The sequence below is a fragment of the Sturnira hondurensis genome, unplaced genomic scaffold, assembly GCF_014824575.4.
Source record: "Sturnira hondurensis isolate 20B ecotype Veracruz unplaced genomic scaffold, ASM1482457v3 Scaffold0023357, whole genome shotgun sequence".
In the NCBI taxonomy this organism is placed as follows: Eukaryota; Metazoa; Chordata; class Mammalia; order Chiroptera; family Phyllostomidae; genus Sturnira; species Sturnira hondurensis.
The window spans coordinates 10,069,285-10,088,949 of NW_028095988.1; the positions used below are offsets into that span (position 1 = coordinate 10,069,285).

Consider the following 19,665-nt stretch of genomic DNA (forward strand, 5'->3'; position numbering starts at 1 on the left):
AAAAATATAAAAATGTTTACCAAGAAGACTTTTGACTTCGATGATACCAATTTAAATTAGTAAGAAGACAGGACAGACACTCCCCTTCTCCCTCCCCCATCTACACCCACTCCCAGATCCCGAGGCCTCAGTCTTCAAGAATTGAGTTCAAAATCCGCCTCCGCTTGGCTACTGCTCCCTGCTGCTGTTCCCAAGCCTCTCGACGCTTCAGGAAAGTAGTCAGGGCCACATTTCGTGCCACATGGTGGCCAAAAGGGTCTTTTATCAGCTCCCGATCCCGCTCCCCTGCAAAAGGGAACCATTCGTGTTCAGTATCAGAATCATACTGAACCCATGCTCAAAGAGACTCCAGTTGGAGTGAAGGTCCCTCCATTTCCCTGGACCCTGGGCCTGCCTTGGGATGGAGTTAACCCCTCACTCTCCAAAGAACAAGCTGGGAGGAGGGGTGGGAGTATGGGGCTGCACGATCAGCAGAGGGGCAGGGAAGAGCAGGCTACTAAGCACCACGGCCACGAGCACCCTTTGGAACTACAGTCTCTGCTGAATTTAAATCCATCCTCCAGCCCCCCAGCTACCTGGAATAAGGAAAGAGAAAGTCCGAAAAGGTCAGAGACATGCTGGTACTCACCCAGCTCAGCAGCAATTTCCTTCCGGGCCCCCAAGGTTGCTCCACCCCAGATGGCATCTAGCACACGGCTGCCATGGCGACTGCAAGCCAAAGCCACGTACTGTCCCTGTATTGAGACAAGCAAGCTGGGTCCCTCTAGGGCAGTCCGTGAAAATGTGTTGGGGAGGGCAGGAGGGAGTGAAGCTTCAGAAGTGTAGAGGCTGAGTCAAGTCTAGGAAAGGCATATCCCCCCTGACTCTGAAGAACAGCGCTGGGGGAAGCTCATGTTCTCTAAATGGAAAATGGAAGAGGAATCGAAGCAGAAGCTGGAGTCTAACCTTTAGAGTCTTGAGCACACGGCGGCGCTGCTTGCGTGTCACGGAAGGGCTGGTCAGGACAGCATCAAGCACATGGGAACCAGCAGGGCTTTGGGCCAGAGTCAGAAGCTGTGGTCCCGTCAGGGCACCCAGACTTTGAAGTACAAGGCCAGGAGAAGAGAAGTGCAACAGATGCTGAAGCAGCAGAGATCCAAGGACTGTCACTTCCCCCAGGGCCCTGGCGGTGGCCATTTCAACCTGAGGACAGAGACGGGAAATCAGGAGGCAGCCACCAAAGTGCCTCTTGGAGGAAGCCAGAGATCCACCACCCTCACCTCAGTGGTGACAGGCTTCCGAAGCCTCCCTGGGCCAGATCCCCAGTCAGTCACCAGCTTGGGCGCTGCCCCGCTTACCTCATGCTCCACGGGCACTGACCCCTCCTCCTCTGCCAGTCCATAGTACACCTCATAAGCCATCAAAGTGGCAAAGAGGGGCACACAGGCCACCCGCCGAGAAGAGGGCTCTGCACAGTGAAATGCCTAGATGAGAAGACAAAACATAATGAATCTGAGAACTGACTTTAACCCTGACTTTCTAGACAAGGAAAAAGATTCAGGTGTAGTAAGAATGCCTGTGCCCACGAGAATGTAAGCCGCATGAGGACAGGGTCTCATCTTCCCCGATGTATCCCCATAATGTATATATGTACCAGGGGGTCAATAAATATTTAGCCCTTAAATAAACTTCTCTCTTTGCTCTGGGAGACAATTTTCATTCTAGGGCTATGGGATGGCTTTGGCCTCATTCTTCCCTGTTACCTGAAAACGCCCTGGGCATTAAATCTCTTGGGTCCAGAGACACAATGTCTAAAGGTTTGGTAAGTCCTAAGGGTATAATTTGAAGGGATGGCATAAATGGGTTGCAGGAACCCCACTCACCTCCAACAACAGCTGCAGGACCTGGGCTTGGTGGGTCCCGACTCTGCGGCAGGCTCCCACCAGGGCAATGACTACCCCTGGGTGACCCTGTGCCAGCACCGCTTCCAGGGCGGGGCTCAGCTCCTCAAACACAGGGGACAGCTAAGGGGAGACATGAAAGAAAGAATCCTTGGCATTCTGGTAATTGTGGGCTAAGTTATTCAGAGAAATCTTTCTGCCAAAAACAACTAAAAGTGCTAAATAAAACATATAAGCATTGCCAGTATCAGGATTTTGGTTTGGCTGGATAAGAAAGGTCCAGGACGAGGGGGCCATCTTAGAGGAGCTGCCCCACATGGGGAGGGGACTTTAAAGACCATACTTTCAGGGTGAAGGAGAACTAGATTCCAACTTGTCCTTCCACCCTAACTCCCAACCCACAACACGCCAGGGAAGCATGCCCTGGCACTAAACAGCAAAGAGAAAGAGAAGCTATGGCAACAGCTCCAGTGTTCATTCGGATTTACAGCCAAGTACCCAGCCAGGGTGGACCATGGAACCTCAAGCTGCTAACTGAGATTAAGCCAGTCTCCTGCTGGCAGTGGCATTTGGGTGAAGCCGAAGCAAATCCTTTCTGGGAAGAAGGCACCTGCATCCTAAGCTCTGGGAAACCCCCAGGAATAACTTTTCAAGGGGAATAGCCTGCACACAGTCAGAGATGCAGAGGGGGACACACCATAAAAAAAAGCCCAGTGAACAAGAACAAATAAAAACAACGGAATACGAAAGGAGACCAGGCATGTTCCCGGCTTACCAGCTCAGGGGTAGTGATCGCATCTAGTAAACGCTGTAAAGGGAAGTTGGCAATAGGATGTGCAGCCAGGGTCTGCAGCTTCCCTTGGAAGTGATCCTCAAAAAGGCTCTGGAGCCTTGGGGGCTCCAACACCAGCAGCACCTGCTCCAGGAGCCTGGAGCTCGTCTGATCCCGCAGGAAGAGCAGTAGGGGGCTGGAAGCGAGAAGAAGGTAGTCTTAACTCCACTCCACCCAAAAGACCCAACCACCTCATTCACTTCACATAGCCCCACCAGCCTTGGTTAACCCTCAGGCCCTGACCGTACCTGCCATCTGCTGAAGAACTGCGGTTACTCAGATAGTCAATCACAGCATTACACAGGTGGGCACAAAACCGGGGCAGTTTGTGGTGCAAGATCTGCAAGGCCACTTGAAAGCAGAAGCTGGAGATCTTGTCAGTGATAAACACTGTGGGGAAAGAGCACAAATAATAAAAGCAGCTTTCCTAAAATTCAGATGACTCATACAACATTAAACAACAAGATACAAGGGACTACAGACAAAGGGCCTATAGTCTTTGCAGCACCAAACCAGGTCAGATTGAAAAAGAAGAGTGATCTCAGGAAAGGCCTTGTTTGAAGATAATCACCTCCAAAAAGGGAGATCCTGGGCCCTCCTCCTATTTCTCTCCTTACCAGCGATGTCTTTCAGAAAGCAGGAGCTCATGTCCTGAAGACAATTCAAGAAGGACTCAGGAACCTCAAAAGCAGCTGGCTTACATTCCCGGGTTGGGGCCCTTCGTGCTTCTGAAGGGAGATCAAGAATTTGCGCAGCGGTGAGATCACAAACCACCATCCAGGAGAGAGAAGAATGCCAAAGATTTTCAACCTTTTTCATCTCATAGAACATAAACTAATTACTAAAATTCTGTGGCACACCAAAAATACATTTTTTTGCCAATCTGACCAAAAAATAAGTATTAACCTTGATTCATTCACAATGGACAGTTATTGCTGCATTGGCTGTTAGCATGTTTTAACTTGACCGTCTAAGGGAACAGAATTCAGTGCCCCTGACTAAATAGTCAGGCACTGCATAGTTTTAAAATTCTTGCGGTGCGCCAGTGTGTCACAGCACACCAGTTGAAAATCACTGCCATGGATGAACCAGGATTCAGCTTAGAGATGGAGAACTCAACTGAATGTGTCTTCTTACCCAGATGACTAAACTGAGACTACATTTGTTTTCATTTTTCTAAGAAACTTCAACCAGCTCCCCCGTGGTCCATGAGGACAGTCCAAACTCCTCAGTCAGGAAATGTAGATATTTGAAAATCAGACCTTATCTAAATTCTCTAACCTTTTTTCCCTCAAAGTTTTTTTAAAATGTAGGTCACTGCCTAGGAGTGCATGATGAAATCAATGTAGTGGGTCTCAACCAGCACCTTTTTAATATAACAATTTAAAAAAGGAAAAAATGTCAGAGTGGGTTGTATGTATTAAGGGTATTATTTCCCAATCTTTTGCTTGAATCCAGGATGTGTATAAACACAAATGTACATTGAGTCATGTTTAGCTTTCCCTAATCTTTGGCCTGCTAAGCCCTGTCCTCATTTCTCTGCTAATTCTTCGGGGGCATGAGAATTACTCTTCCGCTTACGCTCTCCTTCTGAACTTCCTAAATTCTCATTTCCTCTAGGTCCACTTCCCACTCTACTAATACTCACCAGGTGACTGGGAGCTACGGGGTCTGGCTCTCTCAGACTCCAGAAGAGTCCCTCCTAACACCTGCAGCAGAGTTCTGACCACGAAGCTGCCATGTGTGTCTCCACAGTAGAAAAGAAAATCATCACACACCTCAGAGGCTAGTCCCAGGACCAGCTCCTTCAGGGTGTCCAAGGGATGATCCTTCCCATCCTCCTCCTCCACCTCCTCCTCCTCCACAGGGTTCCCCAACAATCGAGGCAGTTGCAACAAAGCACTTTCCAATACATGGACCCCACATCGATGACAGGCCAAAAAGCGCAAGTTAGAGCACAGAACAGCCAGTACTCGACACAGAGGTCTCAGGGGACTAAACCCCAACAACTCCTGCAGCATCTCACTGCCAGTCCTGTTTGCGGCCAAGGCAAGGGCCTGGGCCTCCACTTCCTTCAAAACATTGTGCACCATCAGATCTAAAAAAAACAAGAAAAGAAAGATTTTAAAGAGACTGAGAGGAGGATAAGGTTAAGTTCCACCACTTAACCGAGGGTCTGGGAGTGAGGAAAAGGATATGCTAAATGAAATTTAAGCCCCCCACGTCCTGGGAACCCACGGATATTTCCTTGCCTGTACTGGACTTTATAGTCAGCAAGTCCCTCTCTTGGTCCCACCCGGGAGGTCCTACCTACCTCGTTCTTCCCCTGTCTCCGGGGCCTCCTTAAGCGAGGTCAGAGCCCGGCGGAAATACCCTAGCGCTTCGGGGCTCAGGTGAGGGTGCGCATCTACAGCCGGCTCCGAGCGCCCCTCCGGAGGCGCGCTGGGTTGTCTCTGACGGCCTGATGCGGGGCGCCCCGACCCCTTGGCCCCGCGCCCTCTTTTGCTGCCAGGTGGGAACCGGCGCCCGGCCTTATGTGGAGACCGCGGACCCAGTGCCATGGGTGCTTAGTTCCCTCTCAGCATGCGAAAGCTGTCTCAACTGCAGCCAGGCAGCACCTGGCCGGGTGCGGGCCAGCTCCCGAACCAGTTTAGAAACGCCGGCGCGCCCAGGGCGCAGAACATACGTCATAGCCGCGCGACAGCCTCCAGAGGCGCGGGGGAGGGGGCCGTGTACCCAGATGGCCCTGCCTCCGGTGCCAGGCTCTCGGTACCTCCCCGCAGTGTCGCCTGCTAAAACCCCGCCCAAACATCGACCTGTACCCTAGTCCTGTACTCTGACTCAGTGGTAGTCACCTGGTCTCATCCTCGCGGCCAGAACCAAAGTCCGCGATTCGAGGCAATCTGCAGAGTTTGGTCGGGCTAGGACTCCAGAGGCAGCACCGGTGACAGGTAAGGGACGCAAGTTCCTCTCAGTTAAGGTTCGACGTCCCAACCTGGCTCACAACCTGGCCCAGAAGCCGAAACTCCGTGCTCAGCCTGGCTAGGCCAGGCCAGGGGCCAGAGCTCCAGGTAGCCCTCTGCGTGGACGCTTCGCAAGGGAGTGCTGCGCCCGAATCTTTCACCCAGCCAGCCTCACTCAGAATCCTGGTAGATGTGCCACCCTGGACAGCCCCACCCAGCCCCCTTTTCCACTTCTGGACATCCCAAAGCGGACTGCCTGCCTGCCTGCCTTGCCCCGGGGCCTGTACCTAGTTACCTAGTTGTACCCCTCTGAAACTTCTCTCCCCTCCGAGGATCCCAACTCCTAACACTGTCGGGGGTCCCCCTTCACATACACAATCTGCAGGCTTTCCTCGGAGAGTGTCTTTGCTTCCGCAGATTTTACCCCTCTGCTTGTGTGTTATTCATGGCAACCCCCATGAAGGGCCAAGTGTGCGTGGTGACCGGTGCTTCCAGGGGTATTGGGCGCGGCATCGCTCTGCAGCTCTGCGAAGCGGGTGCCACCGTTTACATAACTGGCCGACATCTGGACACGCTGCAGGCTGCTGCTCAGGACCTGAGTGTTTCCTTTGGGACCAGAGGGGCAGAAACCACCTGCAGGATCCCTTCCTATTAACCACTCCTCCCAACCCCTCACATTCCTCAATAAGACGTGAACATTTTCTCAAAGTGGGATAAATGAACGCCATAAATATCTTCGGATTGGGTCCTATTTGCTACCAAGTGAGTTTTATGAAAAAGCCTTGTTTGAGAGCCTGAGGGATTTTGGAATTGCATCTCAAGAGTTGTGGACCTGTGTTTTCCTCTATTTTAGACAAGATTTTTATTGAGCTGTACATTCTTACTTGACTTTTCTACTGGTTTTCAGATAAATAAATACTTGGGCATACTTGATTTGCTAGGCACTGGGTGAAACACTGGGGCTACCCAGATTAATAAGATGTAACTTCTGCTCTTAAAAGCTAGAGCCTAGCTAGAGGCAGAAATGGTTCATTTCAATGTAATGTGAATTGGGTAAGTGGTTAAGAGGCAAATGTGCACAGAATGCTCTGGCTTCGCCGGGTGAGTTTCAATGTGATATGGGAGGCTAGTTAAGGAAAGCGTTCTAGAGGAAGTGATTCTTGAACAGAGTCGTGAAAGGTAAGAGGTCAAAGAAGCTTAGACCACTATGCAGCTAATGGAACTTCATGAGCAGAGGGACAATAGTGAAGGAGTGTAGATGTTGTGAGAAAGAATTCCAAAGCTTATATAAAAGTACAAGGCAGGAGTGTTAGGTAACAGGCTGGAGAGGAAACAGAAAACGGGTCTTGGAAGACCCAGGTAGAGAACTTTGGCTTTATTATCTAAGAGATGATGATCCCATTAGAGGACTTTAAGCAGATCTGTGTTTTAGAAGTCTTTCATATACTTATTTTTAGTGAGAGAGGAGGGGAGAGGAAAGAGGGGGAGAGAAACATCAATGTGTGAGAGATAGATTGATCTATTTGATCGATTGCTTCTCGCACATCCCCAACCGGGAACTTGGCCCAAAACCCAGGCATGTGCCCTGACTGGGAATCGAACCCATACCCTTCAGTTCACAAGCCGGCACTCAATCCACTAAGCCATGTCAGCCAGGGCAAGACAGATTTGTATTTTAGATAGTTCATACTGTGTGGCTAGAGTATGAAAATAATACAAGGCAGAAAGACTGGGGGCCAATCAAGCAGTTAGTAGGCAAGAAATAAGAAAGTTGGACCCAGAGCATGAATTTAGATAATAGGAGGCTTGTTCCGGAATAAGGTATTCTTCTCTTTCTGAGGTTAGAGGATGAGGCACATTTGTAGAAGCTGAAGTGGAACAGGAAGTGGAAACAGTTCATGTCTGAGAGCTTTGATGTCTTTGTTACCAGGCAGCAGCACAGGTGGAATGAAGAGGGTAAGAGGGCTGGGACTGAGTATGGGTTCCACACGAGTAGTGAAGGTGGGGAGCTAAGATCACATGAGGTGAGTGGCCAAGGACAAAGAAAAAGATGGATACTCATTTCTCAAGAGCAGCCTCCATGCCTTATTTGTCTCATACCCTCCACATGCAGAGTACAGTGCCTTGCACATGGTAAGCCTCGGTAAATGTTTGTATATTTTAAACCTGAGATCCCAATCCACCTAGCTTTATAAAGGGAGGACTTCATCAGAGGGAGACATTGCCAGCCATGTTCCCTCAGCTGCTGGCTTCGATTCCTGTGATGGCCTTCCCAGCTCCCATGCTTGAGGGAAGCTGCCTTATGGCTACACTCATGAGTGACTATGAGCCCATGTCCTCTTTCTCTCCAGGCACAATCCCGAGGGGGCCGGTGTGTGCCTGTGGTGTGTGATTCAAGCCAGGAGAGTGACGTGCGAAGCCTGTTTGAGCAGGTGGATCGAGAACAGCACGGGCGTTTGGATGTACTGGTCAACAACGCCTATGCTGGGGTCCAGGTACTCTGAACTTTGATCCCAGCCCCACACTTCTGACTGCCTACTCTGACCCTGAGTCCTTATCCCCACTCATTGTCCCTTCCATGATCTAGCCCCTCATACCATCCTGCCTTCAGACCATCTAATTTATCACTCTCTCTTTGCTTTCCAGACAATCCTGAATAACAATAAGAAGGCATTCTGGGAAAGCCCTATCTCCCTGTGGGATGATATCAACAATGTAGGACTCAGGTGGGCACTCCCCCAGCCCTGCTGCAAGGGCCTGGGCTCCTCTCACTCACTTATCCAGGCTGAGGGCTCAGATCTTTCCCATATGCCCCCCTTTTCCTCTGATATCCCATCTCTTTGTCTCCCTTGTGTCCCATTTGTTCATGGAGAAGTTCCATCCAAGTGAATCTGTACCTGGGAATGTCAACTTCAGTCTTGTTTCTGTCAGTAATTTTCATCTGACCTTGCCCTTTGCCTCTCTCCTGCCTCACTCTCAGCCCCTCCAAATGCATGACCCAGAAGGGGGCCTCCTTCCCTCAATAATGCACACCACCCATAATTAATATTTTAAGAAATGGTTAGAAGAAGAAATTATTTTGTGTGTTTTTTTATTTAATCTTTATCATATTTTTTCCATTACCATTAAGTTCCCTTATACCCCCTCCCTCTAGCGAAATTGTATTGTTTTAGATCAAGAGAAGGACAATAACAAAGATTGAGTGCCAGCCATCTTAGCCTCCAGTGCCTCACTCCGGACCCACAGGCAAGGGCATTCCTGGGTCCGACTTGGGAGGGCAGGGGTGTGACAGGCATACTAGTACGTGTAGCACAGGAGTGAGATGAAACAGCATTTAAAGTTTGCTCAGCATGATATACACCAGTGGTGCCTGTGTTTTTTATTTTTGGAACTGTGGTATTCTCAGAAACTACAGTCCTTGAATGTGACCAGCCACCTGTGAGAGTAACTAAGATATTATCTGCAAATCTAAGATTAAAGTGTTTAAGAATACCTACAGCTTCTAGTGGCAATGCCAAGGAACAGAATAAGAATCCAATTGTGATTTCCAGAGTAAAAGAAATGTTATGAGGACAGAGAGCCATGGTAGCCTAGAAGCAAGAAAAGAAAATCCAAACAGCTGGGAATAGGCACCGCTCATATCCTTATCCCTGCAAAGAGAGGGGCCTTTCACACTCATCTCTTGCCGGTCAGGGTTTTCAGCCTACAAGGCAAAGTCCTGGCCTTGATGAATTCTCCAAGGTTAAGGTCACTTGCTCCTGGAAGCCCATCAACACTGCCTCCCACCTCCCCCACAGGCCTGCACACAAACATTTACCGTACCTTCCTGTGCGTTACTTCAGGCTGGGCTTTCAAAACCATAGCTCCCTATACTTGTTTTCCTTTGGAAGTTCCTGTTTCCCATGCAAAAGAAAATTTTTTCTGGTTACCAAGTTTATGTGTATTATTTTTTTAGTTATGGAAAAATGTGAAAATCAGTATGATCTCACTCTCTTATCACCACCCATTTTTCCCTTGACTGAGATATAGCTCGTGTTGATGGTTTAGTGTCCTGCCGTTCTTCTAAATATTCAACTTGGAGTAGGTCCTATCATTTTTCTAATCCTTTATCTGTTGCACTAGTAGAATTCTTGAAAAAAAAATGTACTTCTTAAAGATTTAATAAACATTATAAAACTGTCCTCCAAAAAGACCCCACCGATTTGTAAACTTGTGACAGTGCTGGAGAATGCCTTTTTCACCTCTTCAGCTGTGCGAAAGCACCAGGCTACTCAGTCAGGCGGCCTCTGCCACTCTGATAGGCCAGAGAGATCCGAAGGTGGTTTTGACTCATACTTTTTATTATTTGTGAAGTTGAGCTTTTTATTCATGTATTCATTGGCTCTTTATTCTTTTATGAGCTGTTGTGTTATAAATTTATTTTTACATCAACTTGTTTTTTTTTTAATCCTCACCCAAGGATGTGTTTTTTTTATTTTTATTTTTAGAGAGAGAGGAAGAGGGGTAGAGAAAGAGAGGAAAAAAACATGGATGTGAGAGAGAAGCATCGATTGGTTGCCTCCTGTAGGCACCCTGCCTGGGGGCCAGGCCCAAAGCCTTCCTGGTGTACAGGACAGCACTCTGCCCAACTGAGCCACTGCGGCCAGGGCGGTTTTCACGCCAATTTGGAAGCGATCTTTGTCGAATAGGTTCCTTTGATATATGTTTACAAATATTTTTCCCAATTTATTACTCATTTTTACATACATGCTCTCCCCAGCTCTTGATATGCATAAACACGTAGCTGTATGTATTTGTCATTTACATATATGTATGTATAAGACATTTATACATGTGTCTTTTAAGAAGTCAAATAGGTCAATCTTTTACATTTTCTATCACGGTATGCCTCTAAGACAAACATTCCTCACCGCAAGTTCATGAATACACTGTCATGCTTTCCTTTAGTGCGTTCATTGTCTAACATTCAAATAATTTATCCTTTTGAAATCATAAATGAGGTGGACAGCCAATCCCACCCACCTAATAAGTGGCCAGTTGTACCAAATTCATTTACTGAATGACCCCTCTTTCCCTGTTGATTTGAAATGCTCCCCTTATAATTCACTGAATTCTCATTTACACTTGGATGTAATTATTGACCATTCTGTTTCACCGACTCTCTGTGTATTATTATACTAGTACTGTGTTCTTTTAACTATTATGTCACTGTGCACTTTAATATGGGGCGGCGGGGTGGGGGGAGCGCATCTTCCCACCCACAAGATATTACTCTTCCTTTTTCCTGGCTATCTCATGTTTATTCTCACTGAGCTTTAGATTAATTTGTTAGTTTCTCCCTAAGTCTTATTGAGATATAACTCAAATTGACTGAATCTGCATAGAACTGATGTTTTACATGTTGATTCTTCTGAATAAATTATACCTGTACTTGTTCTTTTCTATTAAACTGAATTTTAGTTTTCCCATGGAGATCTTGTATGTTTTTCCCCTGAGCTACTTTAGGTTTTTTACTGCGGTCGTGAGAGAGCTCTTTTCTTCCATTATGTCTTCTGAACAGTGCCGTTTCTCATCCTTCAGTGGGTAATTCTATCGGCGTTCTCTCAGAAGGTGGCCTCAAGCCCTGGATTCTCCAGGTCTGCCGCCACCGCTGTGCTGTGGTCTCCGGGCTGACCTTAGCCACTAGAGGGCAGAGGAGACTGCCGGGGCTCCAGCACCCAGGCCAGCACTGAACAGGGCCCCTTCCTTCCTCACCCCTCCTTCTAGAGGCCACTACTTGTGCTCAGTGTATGGGGCACGGCTGATGGTACCAGCTGGCCGGGGGCTCATCGTGGTCGTCTCCTCCATTGGGGGAATGCGTTATACCATCAACGTCCCCTATGGCGTGGGCAAAGCCGCGGTGAGGACCCAGTGGCATGGGGGGTTGGGGAGGTACAAGACTGACGGTACCCAGTCCCCTTGGGAGGAAAGTCCGCAGTGGTCAGAGGGGTAAGGCGAGCTGGCCATCAAGCTGTCCCTCTACCCCTCCATGAACAGTTCCTTCAGCTGGGCTCCTCTCTGCTGGCCAGAGTCAGTAATGTACTAAGAAAGGGAGACAGCTGAGACAGGGCGCCTGGGAAGAGCACAGGGCTGGGGCTTCCTCAGTGGAAGCAGGGAAGGCAGGGGAGGGAGGTGGTATGGCCATGTGCCCTGGCTCTCACTCTGCCTTTTGTCCCCATATAGTGTGACAAGCTGGCTGCTGACTGTGCCCATGAGCTACGGCGCCACGGGGTCAGCTATGTGTCTCTGTGGCCAGGGTTGGTGCAGACAGAACTACTGAAGGATTATGTGGAGAGGAGTGACAATGCTGAGGATGCCTTGTTAAAGAAGGTTGGCGAGGGGAAGCCAAGGGTGGCAGAGAATGCAGGGGAATCAGCCTGTCCATCCTTCACATCGAGGCAGTAACAACAGCAAGAAGTGGATGCTGGGCATTTTACCGTGACAGTAGATTATGGGGCTGAGTGCTGTGCACACGTCTTGTCCTTTCATCCTGTCAGGGAAATAGTATCTCCTTTTTGTAGTGAAACTGAAACAGAGAGATAAAAAACTTGCTTAAGGTCAGCTCACAGTCTTGACCCCTGCACTGCACTAACCTGGGAAGTCAACATAGTTGGCTTCCCCTGATCCCTCCACTTAGGAGAGACAGTGGGTCCTGGTGCTGGAGTACAGGACTCACGTGGGTGTGGGGAGGAGCGGGCCTGGCACCTTCAAGATGCAGAGGCTTACAGGTGCAGTGATGAGGGCCTCCGTTCTGGGACAGAAGCTGAGAGCAGGGGAGAGACTTGGGCAGTGCGCTGGAAAATTAACCCTTCACTTCTCTGCTCCTGTGTTTCAGCTCAAATCTATTTTCTCATCTGGGGAAACCCCAGAAGTGAGTGGCAAATGTGTGGTGGCTCTAGCAACAGGTAAAGAGGTGGGGCAGCCGGTCACAGAAAGGGCCTAGAGGGTCTGCGGGGTGGTCGCAGCCAGTTCTAGGTTTCAGCTGAGGAGGTAGTTGAGGTGGCTTCTTTTCTCCGGCTTCTGGAGACCCAAAGGGTCAGGATTCCCATTTTGGGGATTGGGAGCTTCAAGAACTAGCTCCTAGGACATACGACCAGAAGCCAGAGTCCCAGGAGCCTTCCTAGGAACAGACAGAAACGACTGGGCTTCTAAGCCTGTCTCAGTGGTGCCCTGTCCCATTGGTCCCGAGCCTTGTCACCCTGCACCTCTCCCATGCCCTCTCAGCTGTGTGCCCTCTCAGCTGTGTGTGTGTGTGTGTGTGTGCCCACAGACCCCGATATCCTGAGCCTGAGTGGAAAGGTGCTGCCATCTTGTGACCTTGCCCGGCACTATGGCCTTCAGGATGTGGATGGTGAGAGCACCGGCCAAGCAGCCGGCCTGGCCCTGCCTGCCTTCTCGTCCTCACTCCTCCTGCCTTGCTCCCTTCCTGTTCCTCCCTCACATCCTGCTCAGTGTTCTCAGCCCAGGTGGAGGTGTCCAAGGAGTGGTAAACAAGGGTGTGATCTTTCTTCTTTTCCTGTTCTCCTCAGGCCGCCCCATCCAGGACTATTTGTCTCTGAGTTCGGTTCTCTCCTCTGCCTCTAGCCTGGGCTGGTTGGCCTCCTACTTGCCTGGCTTCCTCCGTATGCCCAAGTGGATTATGACGCTCTACACAAGCAAGTTCTAACCCTCCTGGGCTCACATCACTACTCTGCCGGTCCTTTCATTTGGGCTGGATAGCTGGGCCTATCTCAGCAGAACAGGGCAGCCTTTCCCATGTACCACATGCCCCCAATACAAAGAGAGAAGGCTTCTGCTGTGTGTCTTTGGCAAGCCTTGGGGCCCTATAGGTCCTTCTTTGTGCCTCGGTTTTCCTTGCCCCTACATTTTTCTTCTTGTCTTAGTACTGAAAAATAACTCTGGGTACTAATTAGGTCTCGTTTCTCCTTCAACACATTTTTTTGAGTGCTGATTCTGTATTGGGCCACGTTTTCAATACTCAAGAGAAAGACCCAAAGACATGCAAAATGTTTGGGCTCTCCAGGAGCTCCATACCTGGAATAAGGCCCCTTTCCTCCAGAGCTGGTCCTGCTGTTGTTCCCTGGGGAATGGTCCGTCTCAGGGGCATCTGCCCTGGGGCCCGAAGGCCTGTTTCTCACACCCCAGCTGGGGACCAGCGCCCCTCCACAACCAGAAGCAGGCACCCTTCAGTCTCACACTGCTTTCCTGCCCCCTCACTGCACCGTCTCTTCAGGGATGCCCACTGCCTTCTAGCTGCATGTGATGCCGTGAGGGTGCTGTCCTCAGGGGTGATGGTTTCCTGGAATTTGGGAGAAAAGTATAGCCCCAATTCAAGTGAGGGGCAAAGGAATAACTGATGGTACTAACACACTTTCATCCTTCCTCTCACCATGATACCACCTGAATTACTTTCTGAAGAACTAACCGAAGAGCCCTTTAGGGCCGCCTTGCCTACTCTGGGGGCTGTCCCAGCCTGAGGCCAGGCAGCAGAGGGTGTGTCCCAAAGAGGAACTGAGGCCACTCTGGGAGAGCCTTCCAACCAGCAGCCGAAATGGCCGCTGAGGTAAGGGGACAGCTGCTGTAAGTCAGTCTTACAAAGACCATCTCCGGTCTTCCAAAAAGGCAGGGTAAGAGTGGAGCCTTCCCAAGGCTGCCCACAGTGCCTTCAGCAGCTGCGCTCTTCCTGTGGCTTTCTGGGACAGCCCTGGTCACTGTTCCTTCGGCGTGCTAGGGCAGCCCACTGGCTTGGGAGGGCCCACTGTGCACAGCTCTGCCGAGTCTGCAGTAGTGACCGCACAGTAGTTGCCTGCAGCTGGCCATATAGTGAGGGCACATGTACCACAGCGACCAACAAGAGCTACCAAACAGGGGCTTTTATTTTTTTTGGGGGGGGGTCTCATTTGTTTGTTTGTGTTGCTTTGCTTTTTGGAGAGAGAGGGAGGGAGCTGGCCTTGTCAGCACACGACTGGCACTGCGCACGTAAACCCCGCCACTTGCCCAGGCGGCCCGTTCGGGTCGCAGTGATAAGACTTCCTCACCGCCCTCTTACCCACTGACTGCTCTCAATTCCTGTTGTCCCCCGAGGCTGGTGAGGGGCAGAGGCAGTTGCCTGTATGCTATAATAAGAATAAGGGCATCAAGGTCACCTGCAGCCTTCCACAGCCACCACTGAAAGCCACCAATAGAACAAATCCTTGTTGCCAGAAGATACTACGGGAAGAACACGCACCTCAGAGTCATCCAAATCTGCCTGTACATCCTGGTCCAACCACTTCGGGAATTGCATGAAATAACATATAAAGCACCAAGAAATACATCACTACTGAAATAGCTGCATCCATCTCTCAACAAACATTTAAGAGCATCCTCTGCACCAGGCACCGTTCTTGGTCTTGGGAGGACAGAGAATACGAGAGACCGGGCCCCACCCTACAAAAGTCCAGGTCAGCCCTAGACTATCTCAGGGTCATCTACCCCTTCCACTTGGTGAAAGAAGTGAGCAAACTGGCCCTCCGAGATCCCACGCCACATGTGGTCAGACCTTGACTTTCTGACATCCCGGGGAACCAGAAGGAATAGTGTTCCTCATCGTCCACCATCCTGCTTCCCTCCAACAAGATTCAATTCATATTAGCAGCATAAGCAATAGAGTACAGTGCTTTGAGATAATGAAGACAGGACTGTGAATTTGGGTTGGATGTAGATGAGACTTAGGACCGAAAAGCCCAAGAGTGAAGAGTCTTAGGACATTTGGAGGATCAATATTCATTAAAAAACATTTATGTGATGCCTCCTCCGTGCCCAGCACTGTGCTAGGCACCAGGAAGACTAGTTACATGCGGTGAGATGAGCCCTATAAGAAAGGCTGCACGGTGCCTTGTGGCTGTAGGAGGCAACAGCCAGCTCCGTTACAGAACTGAAGGAAATGACACTGACCAGAGATGGGATGCGTGGGGGGAGAGAAGGGGGTTCGTTACTTTTTTAAATTTATTTATTTTTAGACAGAAGGAGAGAAACATCCATGTGCAGCTGCCTCCCACACACCCCGCACTGGGGATCTGGTCCTCAACCCAGACACGTGTCCTGACTGGGAATCCAACCAGCAACCCCATGATTTGCAGGCCAGTGCTCAATCCACTGAGAAATACCAGCCAGGGCATATTTTTTTTTTATTTAAAAAGAAAAGGTACCAAGATATAAAAATGTGACAGAACAGCTAGAACGCTGATGTGGATTAAATGTAGATGTGATAAGGAATCAATTTCCAGAGAGAAAGATGAGTAAAGACAAGTGATTGAAATTTAAGTCGTGGGCAGTAGCTTTCACTGAAGGGTTCATCGTAGATGCCCAGTGACATACTGTTAAGGAAGTGCTCCCAGAAGAGGCCAGCGAGTGTGTGGGGTTGGGGGTAGACCAGCAAGCTAACCACCCAAACAGCTCTGGGGCATGAGGGCTCAGGGCAGCCCCAGGTGTGGCCCAGGGGTGAGGCAGCTCCATGAGGCCAAGGACCCCCCCTCCAAGAAGAACCGAAGGTGTCCACCGTGAAAGCACACTGAAGGGGGCGTCATGCACGAAAATAGAAAAGGGCACCCAGGGGGTGCGGGCAGAGCACTGACGGTCAGCTACAGGAGGAGTTAAGCGGGAGAGGGGTGTGATGGGATTGGTATTCCGGGAAGCTCTCTGGGACCTCCGTATGGGGAGGACACACCAGAAGGCGACGCAGACAGCAGAAGAGCCAACACACCGTATCCAGGATGTGATGGCAGTGGAGGTGGGGGCAAAGGAGACATGGTAGGCGACAGAGTCAACAGACTAGGGGCCTATGGGAGGGGGGGTGGGGCTAGAGCAGGACTGCTGTGGTGTTACCACTGGCCTGGGGAACCATGAAACCAGCAGCAGGCAGAGGGAAGAGGAACGCACCTGTGCTGTGAAGGAGACACCAGCTTGCCTGAGGCTAGCCCTGGTGGGACCCTGAGGGGCTGGCTGAGGTGCATGCAGCCCCTACCCTCACCAGCTTGACTGGTCCCCAGAAGATGGTTAATCCCCCAAAGGAGCCCAGGGAGGCATGGAGAAGAGGGTTTGGGTTTTTTGTTCTGGGTTTGGTGTGGGTTTTTTTGCATTTTTAACTTAATTTTTTAAAACATTTTATTTATTTATTTTTGGAGAGAAAGAGAAGGAGAGAAACATCAATGTGTGGTTGCCTCTCGGGGCCTCCCACTGATGACGCGGCCCACAACCCAGGCATGTGCCCTGACTGGGAATCAAACCAGAGACCCTTTGGCTTGCAGGCCAGCTCTCAGTTCACTGAGCCACACCAGCCAGGGCTTAATGTAAAATTTTTTAAGGTCACATATTCACATGGCTCAGAACCCAAAAGTTATAGAAAGGTGTGCCATGAAAAGTCCCCTCCCATCCCTGCCTTTGAGTGCCTATACCCCAACTCAGAGGCAAGGCAACCAGTGCTACCAAGTTCACAGGTAGCCCCAGAAACAGCCCAAATAACTGTAAACAAATCACTACACATACTCAAGGAACTGATGAGACTGTGTGCAAAGCAGGACTTACCTTCCTCCAGCTAAGGGGGGTTGCATCTTCCAGTCTCAGACCTGTTCTGGCCCTGTGTCCTTCACTTCTAAGCTAGGAGTGTCCCTGGACCCGGAGGCCCCTCCCCTGCCCCAGTCCTCAGGCAGCTGCTGCCATCACCAGAAACTTCCTGACCCTGCCAGCAGAGCGGGTAAGAGAGTGACTGATGGCTTAGGGGATGGAGAATAATGGCCACAGAGAAGGGGTGTGGACGCCAAGGAGCCCAGCCCTGGCCTCCTCACAGAAGGGAGCCCACAGTGCAACTGTGAGATGCATGTCACACCTGATGTGGGATTCTTCCTTCTAGAGCAACTGCCCAATGGTTAGGGTTGCCAAAATGAAGCAGACAGACTATAAAGTGTCTGTCCCCATGGATGTGAGCTCTGACCAACTGGCCAACGTGAACAGGAAGTTGATGGAAGCAGGGCTGGACCAAGAGGTCCAGATTCCAGCTTTTGGGACAAGTCACTGAGGAGGGGTTCCCATTGAGTCATGAAGACCCCTTCAGGGATGTGAGTGATGGTAGGCTGGGGACTTAGGCACAGGCAGTGAGCAGCCCCAGCCCAACAGACAGATCGAGATGAGCAGGTTGGACCCAGACCTGTCCTTTTTCCTTCCTCATCCTGGCTGCTACCCACATGGTCTCTTAGATGTCGAGTGAGGTCCCTTCAGCTCCTTGGCCCCCCCACCCCTGGGGAGAGCCCCCACCATATCCTCAGAAGTCACTTTGCCACGACCTGTCCCCATCCAACCTGGTCCCTGGTCCTCACCCCCCAAGTTGGCCCACTGCTCCACAGAGGCCCTCCTCCCTGAGCCTGCTGCCAACGCCCTCGCCCTCTCGGGCCTCTCATCCGGCCACTGTTCCTCCCGGCCACTGTTCCTCCCGCCCCCGAACTCACCTCTCCACAGGACCTTCCCCTCCCCTTCCATCTCCTAGTTGGCTGGCCTTTGTTGCAGCTTCCTGCTGTGCCCTGGGCAGGGCAGACAGGCCCAGGCCAGCCTTGTAAGGCAAGGGTCCAGCTCTCAGAGTGCTTTCAGTCATCATCGTGAAACAATTGGACAACCACGGCAAGACCCTGGGTGGGGACGCAAAGGAACAGGAGGAGTCGGTGCAACCAGGCTGCTCTCCAGGTCACAGGAAACTCTTGTTCCTTTCAGGTTTCACCTTCTTATCCCTGCCTTTCTCTACCGAACCTCACAACTTGGTCTCGGTTCCTGCCTCCAGGCAACTGAGGGCATCCTTGCCCATCTCACTCTGTCCCAAGCAGCCTCCCTCAGAGCAAGGTCAGCAGGTCACAGGGCTTGCCTGGACTTGCGTGTCAGAAGAGGAAAGGAACTGGAAACCCCCTGTGCTTAACTTTTTAATGGGGAATCTGGTAAAGAAAAGGACCCAGTCTTAAGCCCTTGAAAATTGAGGAGGCCAAAGACTGTTGGAAAGGAGGCAGGGGGAGGAAGTGGCGTCCGCTTTGTGCAATTTCTTTTAGCGAGTACAAACACATATGCCCTATCCCTAGCTCCCCCTTCCTTAGAGAGGTGGTTCCAGAAGAAACAAGCAAGGCTGGAACTGCACACGCAGACACTGCCCCAGCATCTCCGGAGGCCCCTGTGCAAGAGGAAGCCAAGGTGCCCGGGCTGGGAGCTTTGGTGTCACAGTGACACAGCTAAGCCAGCCAGAGACTCCCTGTTGCAGGGCTGCGGGAATTAGTATCCACAGAGCACCAGTGATGAGCTGAACTCTGTCTGGGTCACACTTAATCTCCCTTCCTCTGCCACGTAGTGTAAGTACTCTCCTACAGCTGAGAAAACTGAAGCAAGCCCCCTGAACCTCAACTCCAGGTCTTCCCTGCCCCACCCCTCCCCTCAGAACTCAAGCCTGAGTCATGACTGGTGCAAAGTGGACAAGGGGACATAGTGTTGCTCGTGTCAGCGATTCTAGGTGTTCTTCTTCACTGAATTGAGGTTCCACCCCATCCCCTGTCCCCTCCCTCTCCGCCTCACCCTGGCCCTGAGGCCTGGAGTGCAGCCACCTCAGACCTCTCCTCCCTGCCTCACCCCAAGCTCCCCACCCTGGGATCTAAGAGTTCCCCACTTCCCTAATCCCCACTCCAACCCAGGCATGCAGTGTAATGTTTCTTTGGCCTCCGTTGCCCATCATCCATCCATCCATTCGTTCATTCTTTCCCAGGACACCCCAACACCACCGCCACCAACAACACTATCGCAATAGCCTGTTTAATTTCCTCAGGGAACTTCTAACTCTGAAATCATCGGTTGTGTACAGCTGCCTCCACAAGTGGAAGCTCTACGAGAGCAGGGGCCAGCTGTACTGGTGCTCAGTGATTATTGCTGGGTGATTGGCTGAATTATG

The 19,665-nt window shown here is 50.7% G+C and overlaps 2 protein-coding genes and 1 long non-coding RNA gene across 6 annotated transcripts; 2 read left to right on the top strand and 1 right to left on the bottom strand.

Moving 5' to 3' along the window:
• Nucleotide 1: 1 nt before the first annotated feature.
• NOP9 (NOP9 nucleolar protein) lies at nucleotides 2-17,432 on the bottom strand. Of its 2 annotated transcripts, none has more exons than XM_037037667.1 (10): nucleotides 17,241-17,432; nucleotides 4,361-4,810; nucleotides 3,330-3,440; nucleotides 2,961-3,102; nucleotides 2,656-2,848; nucleotides 1,863-2,003; nucleotides 1,338-1,463; nucleotides 946-1,182; nucleotides 629-734; nucleotides 2-285 (listed from the first exon to the last, which is right to left on the bottom strand). In XM_037037667.1, exons 2-10 carry the CDS (start codon nucleotides 4,803-4,805, stop codon nucleotides 128-130), a joined length of 1,659 nt encoding a protein of 552 aa, XP_036893562.1. In that variant the 5' UTR covers nucleotides 4,806-4,810; nucleotides 17,241-17,432; the 3' UTR covers nucleotides 2-127. The 2 variants fall into 2 exon arrangements, with proteins under 2 accessions (XP_036893562.1, XP_036893561.1); XM_037037666.1 differs by lacking the exon at nucleotides 17,241-17,432 and adding an exon at nucleotides 5,027-5,398.
• DHRS1 (dehydrogenase/reductase 1) lies at nucleotides 5,449-13,623 on the top strand. Of its 3 annotated transcripts, none has more exons than XM_037037673.1 (9): nucleotides 5,449-5,663; nucleotides 6,093-6,270; nucleotides 8,027-8,170; nucleotides 8,322-8,401; nucleotides 11,442-11,574; nucleotides 11,898-12,044; nucleotides 12,550-12,619; nucleotides 12,985-13,065; nucleotides 13,244-13,623. In XM_037037673.1, the coding sequence occupies exons 2-9, from the start codon at nucleotides 6,121-6,123 to the stop codon at nucleotides 13,378-13,380; spliced, it is 942 nt and encodes a 313-aa protein (XP_036893568.1). In that variant the 5' UTR covers nucleotides 5,449-5,663; nucleotides 6,093-6,120; the 3' UTR covers nucleotides 13,381-13,623. The 3 variants fall into 3 exon arrangements, with proteins under 3 accessions (XP_036893568.1, XP_036893566.1, XP_036893567.1); XM_037037671.1 differs by having other exon boundaries at nucleotides 5,451-5,663; nucleotides 6,093-6,276; XM_037037672.1 differs by lacking the exon at nucleotides 5,449-5,663 and adding an exon at nucleotides 5,727-5,861 and having other exon boundaries at nucleotides 6,093-6,276.
• Nucleotides 17,364-19,577, top strand: LOC118980946 (uncharacterized). Its single transcript, XR_005065236.1, has 3 exons — nucleotides 17,364-17,448; nucleotides 18,812-19,075; nucleotides 19,543-19,577. It is a non-coding gene; the product is annotated as an uncharacterized LOC118980946 (long non-coding RNA).
• Nucleotides 19,578-19,665: the final 88 nt, after the last annotated feature.

Coding starts and splice junctions, on each gene's coding strand:
- NOP9 (XM_037037666.1), bottom strand. CDS start 5,273: ATGGCACTGGGTCCGCGGTCTCCACATAAGGCCGGGCGCCGGTTCCCA. Junction 1,464..1,862: donor TCCTGCAGCTGTTGTTGGAG/GTGAGTGGGGTT, acceptor CTTCTCATCTAG/GCATTTCACTGTGCAGAGCC. Junction 286..628: donor GGAAATTGCTGCTGAGCTGG/GTGAGTACCAGC, acceptor TCCCTTTTGCAG/GGGAGCGGGATCGGGAGCTG.
- DHRS1 (XM_037037671.1), top strand. CDS start 6,121: ATGGCAACCCCCATGAAGGGCCAAGTGTGCGTGGTGACCGGTGCTTCC. Junction 11,575..11,897: donor ATGGCGTGGGCAAAGCCGCG/GTGAGGACCCAG, acceptor GTCCCCATATAG/TGTGACAAGCTGGCTGCTGA. Junction 12,045..12,549: donor AGGATGCCTTGTTAAAGAAG/GTTGGCGAGGGG, acceptor CCTGTGTTTCAG/CTCAAATCTATTTTCTCATC.